Source organism: Dama dama, chromosome 22, assembly GCF_033118175.1.
Source record: "Dama dama isolate Ldn47 chromosome 22, ASM3311817v1, whole genome shotgun sequence".
Classification (NCBI taxonomy): Eukaryota; Metazoa; Chordata; class Mammalia; order Artiodactyla; family Cervidae; genus Dama; species Dama dama.
Window position 1 is genome coordinate 18,616,304 of NC_083702.1, and position 10,571 is coordinate 18,626,874.

The window sequence follows — 10,571 nt, forward strand, 5'->3', positions numbered from 1 at the left end:
GTAGAGTCAGATGGTAGTGGAAAGTGTTGGGTTTGGTTTATCATCAGAAAGAAAGAGAGAGGAAAGAGGAGGCACTCATCAAAGTTCCTAACCATACTTAAGGACTTGACTGTGGTCCAGCGCGGGGACCAGACGGGACAAGTGGGGACCTCCAGACCCGTGCAGAAGCTTTCAGCTATTATCCCGGGTTTTTGGTAAGGAAACCTAGATGCACCTGATGACTTGTGCCCAGCTTCTTCTCTTCATTGTAGATAATGATTTGAAGGTCATTATTTTCTATTTCCCCTTCCTTCCCCAACTGTTATTTTTGTTGCTTTATTCCCATGTCCACCTTTTTCTTTTTCTAACTATTCCACATTCTATTTATCTTTGCTGTTTACATTTCATTCTGGAACTAATATTGAATTTTTACATCATTTTCCCCTCTCTTAAATTGGCTGTTTCTCCTTCTGATCTTTGATTCCAGCTTTTCCCAAGAGTTTCATTTTCCAAATCAGTGATTATCTATTTTTCTTAATATATACGTTTTTCAATTTCATTTAGCTCTTTTTCTCTTTTATTTTTTTCCACATTCTTTATTGCTACTGATTCTGTCACCCTGTCAGTAGTATTTGATTCTGGTATCTACTTTTCTTTCCCTATTATAGCTGAATTTTAGTTTCAGGATTTTACTTATCTTTTTCATTCAGATTGGCCAATTCAGTATTGAAAATTTTAAATATATATAGAGAGAGAGTTACTTTTCAACCAAAACCAATTCAGTATTGAAAACTTAAAAAAATAGAGAAAGAAAGGTACTTGTCAACCAAACGCTTGAAGAAATATAAAAAGTTTCCTTGAGCTGAAAGATTTTTAAGATTCTGATTCAGATACATTTTCTTTTAAAAAGTGATATTTAAAGTATAGCTCATGCCAGATCATTCAGTTTCTTTGCATTGGAATTTTTCTCTTTTCAATCTTTATTACTTCCTTATTATGCTTTATTATTGTGCTGCTCTTGATGCCTTTCTCTATTAGCAATACCAAAGGCTTTTCTGTTACATGATTATTTATAGTAAAAAGAGTTTTGGCCTGATAGTCATTGGACCTAGGATTTGAGAATACCCCTAGTTGTGACTATGTAAAAGCCGCCTAATTTGTTGAGTTTCAGTGTCCAAAACTACAAAATAAAAATAGAAGCAAGAAGAAATAATTGCTAACTTTCTTTTCAACCTCTAAATTCTATGACTCTTTCCATCTCTCTACATTTTATGAATTGATGTGTGAATATGTGTGTAGGACAGGTGATCAAGGTAGCTGCCATGCACAACAGCAAAGGAAGTGAACCTCACAGGACTTGAATATTAGAATAAGCAAGGCTACAGAATAGAGAATAAGAAGCACTTCTTCTTTTTTGTTATTTTGTTTTCTTAGTTATTTTAACTTCTGCTAATCCCTATGATAGCATTAGTCAACTCAGCAAAACAAGTCATATGGTATTCTGGGCTTCTACCAAAGGAAACGTAAAATGCTGCTATAGCTGGTAAGAATTGGGAACTGGAAAACCAAAAAAAAGGAAGTTAGAAGAGATAGCATCCTTACTGGATTAACCGAATAAGAATTAAAATTTTTAATTTAATAGAAAAAGAAAATAAACCCCAAGTATGAGCATCCATCCATTCAACTAATCTTTAATCCTTACATCTTACAAAGCATTGTGCTAAATTCTATGGAGCAAGCATTTAGAAATAAGATTTTTTTTTTTTTACCATTCTGAAACTTAAGGCTAGAATAATAGACAAGACAGCCATGAAAATAATTGTAAAGCAGAACAAAATGTACCATTGCACAGAGGTTCAAACCCCACCATACACACACAAAATTTAGGAGGCTGAAGAACTAAGTTATGATTGGGATTATAAGAGAGGCTTCAAGGGAAATATATTTGAGCTTGATCTTGAAGAATGACTAGGATTTCAACAGACAGGGATTAAGAATGGAGGAAAGAGGAGGTTAAGGTAGAGAATATCATTCCAGACAGAAGTAAACAGCAGTTGCCAAGGAATAGAAAATGGCATTGACTTGGAATAGTGAGTTGTTCAGGAAAGCTATAAAGTAGGGTATGTTTATGGGAATGTTAAAAATTATAGGAATTTCCCTGGCAGTCCAGAGGTTAAGAATCTGCCTTCCAATGCAGGGTAGGTGGGTTTAATCCCTGGTCATGAAACTAAAATCCCACATGCCACAGGGCAGCTAAGCCCATGAGCCACAACCAGAGAGCCCACGTGATTCAGCAAAGACCCAGCACAGCCCAAAAAAAAGAAAAGAAAGCTAGGGAAGGGTTATGTCACAGAGGCCAAGAGAAAAAGATTGATAAGAAGCCAGTGTAAAGTAATAGGGATATTGTGGAGGATAAAGACAGAGAAAAAGATGTTTTCATTTGTTCTCTAGAGGTAGTTTTAGCAGAGTGATGGGATAGAAGACTAATTACAAAGGGTTAAGAAGTGACTGGTGAGAACAACAGACCCCAAAACAAGCCAGTATCCTTGAAAAAGAAAAGCTGCTAAATTAAAAGACTTAAGAAATACCCTGATGCAAAGTGTGATCCTTAACTGTTACAATTGTTGACAAATCAGCTATAAGGGATATTTTGGGGATAGTGGGAAAAAATGGATAAAGTCTGAATATTCATCAAGGTAAGTCTAACTGTAAATATGGAGACTGCTAAATGATAAAAGTGATCAAAGAAAGCAGTTTATACAAAACAATATGCATTTACACCCATGTTTATAGCAACAGCATCCACAATAGCTAAAATGTGGAAGCAACTCCAATGTCCATCAACGATGAATGGATAAACAAAATGTGGTACACACATACAGTGGAATATTATTGTCTTAAAAAGGGAGAGAATTTTGACACACGCTACAACATGGATGAACCTTAAGGACATTTTGCCAAGTGAAATAAGCCAATCACAAAAAGACAAATGCTTTAGGATTCCATCTATACAAGGGATCTAGAGCAATCAATCCTAAAAGATGATGCTGTTAAAGTGCTGCACTCAATATGCCAGTAAACGGAAAACTCAGCAGTCGCCACAGGACTAGAAAAGGTCAGTTTTCGTTCCAGTTTCAAACAAGGGCAATGCCAAAGAATGTTCAGGCTACAGCACAATTGCACTCATTTCACATGCTTGCAAGGTAATGCTCAAAATTCTTCAAGCTAGGCTTCAACAGTATGTGAACCGAGAACTTCCAGATGTTCAAGCTGGATTTAGAAAAGGCAGAGGAACCAGAGATCAAACTGCCAACATCTGTTAGATCGTAGAAAAAGTAAGAGAATTCCAGAAAAACATCTACTTCTGCTTTATTGACTACGACAAAGCCTATGACTGTATGGATCACAAGAAACTGGAAAATTCTTCAAGAGATGGGACTAACAGACCACATTACCTGCCTCCTGTATGCAGGTCAAGAAGCAACAGTTAGAACTGGTTATGGAACAACAGTCTGGTTCCAAATTGGGAGCGGAGTGCGTCAAGGCTGTATACTGTCACCCTGCTTATCTAACTTATATGCAGAGTACGTTATGCAAAAAGCCAGGTTGGGTGAAGCACAAGCTGGAATCAGAATTGCTGGGAGAAATATCAATAACCCCACATATGAAGATGATATCATCTTTATGGCAGAAAACAAAGAAGAACTAAAGCACCTCTTAATGAAAGTGAAAGAGGAGAGTGAAAAAGCTGGCTTAAAACTCAACATTCAAAAAAATGAAGATTATGGCATCCGGTTCCATCACTTCTCGGCAAATAGATGGGCAAATAATGGAAACAGTGACAGACTTTATTTTCTTGGGTTCCAGAATCACTTCAGACAGTGACTGCAGCCATGAAATTAAAAGACTCTTGCTATGACCAACCTAGACAGCATATTAAAAAGCAGAGACATTACTTTGCCAACAAAGGTCCATGTAGTCAAAACTATGGTTTTTCCAGTAGTCATGTATGGATGTGAAAGTTGGACCATAAAGAAAGCTGAGCATCAAAGAATTGATGCTTTTGAACTGCAGTGTTGGAGAAGACTCTTGAGAATCCCTTGGACTGCAAGGAGATCAAACCAGTCAATCCTAAAGGAAATCAATCCTGTATATTCATTGGAAGGACTGGTGCTGAAACTGAAGCTCCAATACTTTGGCCACCTGATGCAAGGAGCCGATCCGCTGGACTCTGATGCTGCGAAAAATTGAAGGCAAGAGGAGAAGGGGATGACAGGGGATGAGAAGGTTGGATGGCATTACCAAGTCGATGGACATGAGTTTGAGCAGGCTCTGGAGATGGTGAAGGACAGGGAAGCCTGGTGTGCTGTAGTCCATGGGATTGGCAAAGAGTTGTACAGGACTGAGCGACTGAACAACTAACAGTAGTCAAACGCACAGAAACCAAAAGTAGGCTGGTGATTGCCATGGACTTCGGGGAAAGGGAAGTGAGGAGCTGTTTTTTAAAAGATAGAGAATTTCAGCTTTACAAGATGAGAAAGTTCTAGAAATTGACTGGACAATAACGTAAAAAACCCAACACGATGGAGCTGTACCCTTAAAAATGGTTAAGATGGTAAATTTTGTTACATGTGGTGGTGGTGGTTTAGTTGCTCAGTCATGTCTGACTCACTGTAACCCAACTGTAGCCCTCCAAGCTCCTCTGTCCATGGGATTTTCCAGGCAAGAATACTGGAGTGGGTTGCCATTCCCTTCTCCAGGGGAACCTTCCTGACCCAGTGATCAAATTCACATACCCTGCATTGCAGATGGATTCTTTACCAACTGAGCCACTGTATTTCACCACAATTAAAACAATTTAAATACCAGTATACACAGTATAATCTAATTTCATTAAATTTTTCTTAATAAAAAATATACATACATATAGTACACACATATGAATGTGAATAAAGATCCAGAAAAATGTAAATTAAGATGCTAAAAGTGTGGGAATTCCCTGGTGGTCCAGTGGATAAGACTTTGCCCTCCCAATTCAGGGGCCTGGGTTCAATTCCTGGTCAGGGAACTAGATCCCACATGCTGCAACTAAAGATCCCACATGCAACTAAGACCTGACATAGACAAATAAATAAAAATATTTTTTTAAAAAGATATTTAAGAGTAATCACTGACTAGTGGTATGTAATATTTTTATTTTCTTATTTATGCTTGTTTATGTTTTCTAATTTTCTTCAAGAATGATTTCTGTTTCTGTAATAATCAAGCTATTTTACGCAAGGTATGTTCGTAAAAAACAAATAAGAAAGCAATGATGGGTGGTAAGGAAATCAAGGGCTTCCCAGGTGGCGCTAGTGGTAAAGAACCCACCTGCCTATGCAGGAGACTTAAGGACATGGGTTTGATTCCTGGGTCGGGAAGATTCCCGGGAGGAGGGCATGACGATCTGGAGTACATGACAACTCCAATATTCTTCAGTGGAGAATCCCATGGACAGACAATGCCTGGTGGGCTAACAGTCCATAGGGTCGCAAAGGGTCAAGCACAACGGAAGTGACTTAGCACAGCACATAGTTGATTTACCATGTTGTGTTAATTTCTGCTGTAAAGCGAAGTGACTCAGTTATACACTTACATTTTCTTTTTCATATTCTGTTCCATTATAGTTTATCACAGGATATTGGATACAGTTCTGTGTGCTTTACAGTAGGACCTTGTTGTTTACCTATCCTATATATACTAGTTTGCATCTGCTAATCCCAAACTCCCAATACTCCCCTTTCCCTTGGCAACCACAGTCTGTTCTCTATGTCAGTACAGTAGATTTTATTTTATTTTTTATTTTTTTCATTTATTTTTATTAGTTGGAGGCTAAGTACTTTACAATATTGTAGTGGTTTTTGTCATACATTGACATGAATCAGCCATGGAGTTACATGTATTCCCCATCCCGATCCCCCCTCCCAACTCCCTCTCTACCCGATCCCTCTGGGTCTTCCCAGTGCACCAGGCCTGAGCACTTGTCTCATGCATCCAACCTGGGCTGGTGATCTGTTTCACCATAGATAATATACATGTTTCGTTGCTGTTCTCTCGAAACATCCCACCCTCGCCTTCCCCCACAGATTCCAAAAGTCTGTTCTGCAGTACAGTGGATTTTAAATTGTCTTTCAGAGTATGTTTTTGAGTAATTCAATGTGAAGTTAAGGAATATAAAATAAACCAGTGTTAGGGTCTTTGTGGCTCTACCTCTTTAAGTTAGAATTCTATGAATATGCATTTTTTTTTTAGTTTTAATATTTTTGTTTATATTTTTACAGAAGTTTTAGCAATGGAGTCTTTCTCTGCTGAGACCAATTCAACTGACCTACACTCACAGCCCTGGGATGAACCCCATGTAATTCTCTCCATGGTCATCCTCAGCATCACTTTCCTACTGGGGTTGCCAGGCAACGGGCTGGTGCTGTGGGTGGCTGGCCTAAAGATGCAACGAACAGTGAACACAGTTTGGTTTCTCCATCTCACCTTGGCTGACTTCATCTGCTGCCTCTCGCTGCCCTTCTCCCTGGTCCACTTGGTTCTCCAAGGACACTGGCCCTATGGCTGGTTCCTATGCAAGCTCATCCCCTCTATCATCATCCTCAACATGTTTGCCAGTGTCTTCTTGCTGACTGCCATTAGTCTGGACCGCTGTCTGTTGGTACTCAGGCCAATCTGGTGCCAGAATCATCGCAACGTGGGAACAGCCTGCACTATCTGTGGTTGTATCTGGATGGTGGCTTTGGTGATGTGCATACCTGCATTTGTATACCGGGAGACGTTCACTATAGACAACCAGAGTATGTGTGGCTACAACTTTGGTTACCATGGCTCACTAGATTATCTAGACTTCACCTTTGATCTACTGGAAAACGGGTCTTTTGACAACTCCATTGCTGATCCGCCTGGAGAAATGGATGACAGGTTAGATTCCTTCTCTCCACAAACCAAGGATCAGCCTTGGGCAGCCACCACTGGCCTCCATTCCCCAAAATTTCAAAGAACTTCTAGAGATTCACTCCCTATGGATTCAGCTAGATTATCTGTTCAACAACCACATTATGATCTATTCCAGTCTGCTGATGAAGTCTCAGCTACACTCTCCAGTGACTTTCCCATTGAAGATCACAGAACTCACCCCCTGGAGAACTCGGATTCTTTTCTCCCTGATGATTTTGAGATTTTTCCTAATGCCTCCAGTGATTCCTTATACATATCTGAGCTATCACAATATTTCCAGGATGATTATTTTGGCCAATTTGCGTATAATCATCAAGTGCCAACACCCCAGGTAGCCATAACCATCAGTAGGCTAGTGGTGGGTTTCCTGTTGCCCTTTATCATCATGGTGGCCTGTTATAGCCTCATTATCTTCAAAATGCGTCGGAGCCGCTTCACCAAGTCTCGGAGCAAACTCTTGAGAGTCACTATGGTGGTAGTGGTTGTCTTCCTTGTCTGCTGGGCTCCATACCACATTATTGGAGTCCTCTTATTGTTTACTGACCCAGATGCTCCCTTTGGGGAATCTCTGTTGTCCTGGGATCATGTGTCTCTTGCTCTAGCATCTGCCAATAGTTGCTTCAATCCATTCCTCTATGCTCTCCTGGGAAAGGACTTTAGGAGAAAAGCAAGACAGTCCATGCAGGGAATTCTCGAGGCAGCTTTCAGTGAGGACATGACACACTCTACCAGCTGCCCTCCAAACAAAACATCTTTTGAAAGAAACAGTATCAGTACAGTTGTATGAAAACATGGAGCCACTGACCTAAGTAGAGGTTCTTAGGCAAATGCAACATGTTTCTTAAAAGACAGGAGAGATGGGGAGCAGGGGGTTTCTTGCAGAGACCGTCAAAGAATCCATCTGGAGGTTCTCAAAGTGTGGTCCCAGACTAGTGGAATGAGCATCACCTGGAAAGTTGTCAGAAGTACAAATTCTCCAGCCCCTCCCCCTGCAGGCTGGCTGAATCTGAATCTCTGGGGGTAGGGTCCCAAGAGTGTTTACACAAGCTCTCTTGTTTCTGATGAATGCTAAACTTGGGAATCACTGTAAAGATAGTCTATTTCGATCCCCAAAAAAGGCACGTGAGATAAATGAGAATGCAGTCTGCTTAAAAATGATGTTTCAAAAAAAAAAATAATAATGTTTCCATTGTCAAATATTTTATAAATTTCCTTCCAGATTCAATTTCTTTTTTTTTTTTTTCTGGGACTTTATTTTTGTTTTGAAAATAAATTCATTTGTACTAATTTTTTAGATTCCATGGATAAAGCTTGATCTTTTTTCTTCATTTATTTTTATTAGTTGGAGGCTAATTACTTTACAATATTGTACAGTAGAAATTAACACAACATTGTAAATAACGTACACTCCAATAAATTGGAAAAAAAAAATAGTGCTGGCAATGTTTATTGGGCTTCCCTGGTGGCTTGGATGGTAAGGAATTGATAGCTTATGGTGAACGGTGTCGGATTTGTGATCTCTGAAGAAGATGTAGCTTCAGGACCAGGGATCAGGCTTGATCACTCAAGAGCTTTTGTGTAGCAGAGTTTATTAAAGTGAAAGAGGGCAGAGAGAGCTTCTGACACAGACACCAGGAGGGGGATGGAGCATACCCCCTACTAGTCTAAGCAGGGAGCTGTACACTTTTTCAATTGGTTACTACAATAAATCAAAAGAATGTCTCAAGGTTGTCATGGTCTTACTAGAAAGTGAAAAGTGAAGTTGCTCAGTCATGTCCGACTCTTTGCGACCCCTTGGACTGTAGCCCACCAGGCTCCTCCGTCCATGATATTTTCCAGGCAAGAATACTGGAGTGGGTTGCCATTTCCTTCTCCAGGAGATCTTCCACACCCAGGGATTGAACCCGGATCTCCCGCCTTGTAGGCAGACAGTTTACCGTCTCCAGATTCAATTTCAAACCATTTCTTCTAGGGCTCCCTGAGTGAAAGATGATCTTTTATTCAATGGCTTTGTTGGGGTGATGGCAGTGGTGATGGTTTTAAATGAAAAAAAAAGGCAGGGGGCAGCAAAAAGAAAAAGTCTAAAAACAAGGAACAGCTCTAAAAGGACTGTTTCTGAATAAAGTTGGTGAAACGTGAAAAACAAACAAACAAGGAGTTATGAGACTGAGTTGGGAGCAAGTACAAGACCAGATGCCTGCTACTTGGTGCCGGGAGCTGTTATGGGGGGTCCCGCCCGTGACGAGGTCATGAAGAAAATACCGGGCAGGCAAGGCCATCCGGGACCCCATCTATGACGAGGTCACGAGGAAAATACCTGACAGGCAAGGCCGTCTAGGATAAGGGACCCTCGAGGTTGGCCTCGGCCTCTACCCCACCCTATATCCTCCCCGCTTTTCTGCTGTTGTTCTTGTTTGCCCTGCTGCGGATTCTTGTGTTGCCTGCCGAGAGCTCTCCTGCTCCTCTTTCACTGAATGAAGACCAACTTAAAACCCTAATTAATAAATCTTCTGGACGCTGGTACCTATGAAGGGGCCAGGGATGAAGGAAATGCTTCAATTCAAACCCTTTTGCTGGCATTCTGGCTTGTGTGATAAATATGTGCTCTCATTGCAAAAAATGCTCATGATTGTTCTAAACATCCTAAGCACAGTACACTAACAAAAGAAACTATTAAGCATAGGTCCCTCCGCGGGGTGAGAAAAGCTCCACAAATATGACAGCCACAAATGTGCCTAATAGAAAATACTTTAGATAGAGATTAGCTGGTGACTTCTTGCAGGTAATTAACTTTTAGACTAAGAGCCTGTTTTGTGCCATATCTGCTGTTTCTGCAGTCCTTCGCATTTCTTTTCTGTAAAAATGTAATCCTATATAGTTCCCATAGAGATGACGCTTATTAGAAAGAAAATAGATTAATTATAAGAAAAAAAGTGTCAGCTACTGAAGTTGCTTAAGTCACACCAGGTGCAAGCCATAAAATGTTAGCAGGCCTGAAGGCCAAATGATAAGAAAGACTCTTGTGAATGAAAAAGTATGTGGGTGACGTCCTGTTTCTGTTGAAGGTCAAGTTGCTGTAATGTTTTGAGATGCCCTGTGTGTAAGCAATATGCACTTCCCCCAAAGATGTTGTTAAGGGTATAAAGGGGCCGTGCAAAAATAAACTTCAGACTTAGCCCCGAGCTTTGTCACACTCTCTCTCTCATTCGCCGATGCCGTTCATCCTGAGGGTTCCCCTGGATCCTGCTGGGGCTGGACCCCGGCAACTTGGAATATTTCTGGATACAGAACACAGGAATTCTGAATTGCCTTCGTTACTAATAACGAAGCTAAATAAGCTAAATAAGCATCTATTGTGTAAAGACTACTTAGGGCACCTAAGAACTTTCTTATAAAATTGTATATATCACAGTTTGGGCAGATGGCTCCTCTGTTTGTTTGCTCTAACTGCTTATTGATAGAATCATCTATCTTTCATTCCTTTTCTTAAGCTCCTAATTCCCTTACTTCTCTCCTGCCTCGAAATCTTCTTCCAGGCTTTTTGCCTCTAATAACTGATACTTTCATAACACACAAATGACTCACTTGCTCTC

The 10,571-nt window shown here is 40.3% G+C and overlaps 1 protein-coding gene across 2 annotated transcripts; it reads left to right on the plus strand.

Annotated features, from left to right (window-relative positions):
* On the plus strand, positions 1-10,170 carry C3AR1 (complement C3a receptor 1). Of its 2 annotated transcripts, none has more exons than XM_061124872.1 (2): positions 1-194; positions 6,303-10,170. In XM_061124872.1, exon 2 carries the CDS (start codon positions 6,311-6,313, stop codon positions 7,763-7,765), a length of 1,455 nt encoding a protein of 484 aa, XP_060980855.1. In that variant the 5' UTR covers positions 1-194; positions 6,303-6,310; the 3' UTR covers positions 7,766-10,170. The 2 variants fall into 2 exon arrangements, with proteins under 2 accessions (XP_060980855.1, XP_060980854.1); XM_061124871.1 differs by having other exon boundaries at positions 2-194; positions 6,300-10,169.
* Positions 10,171-10,571: the final 401 nt, after the last annotated feature.

Bases quoted from the DNA above. Each gene is read 5' to 3' on its own strand.
- C3AR1 (XM_061124872.1), top strand. From the start codon at position 6,311: ATGGAGTCTTTCTCTGCTGAGACCAATTCAACTGACCTACACTCACAG.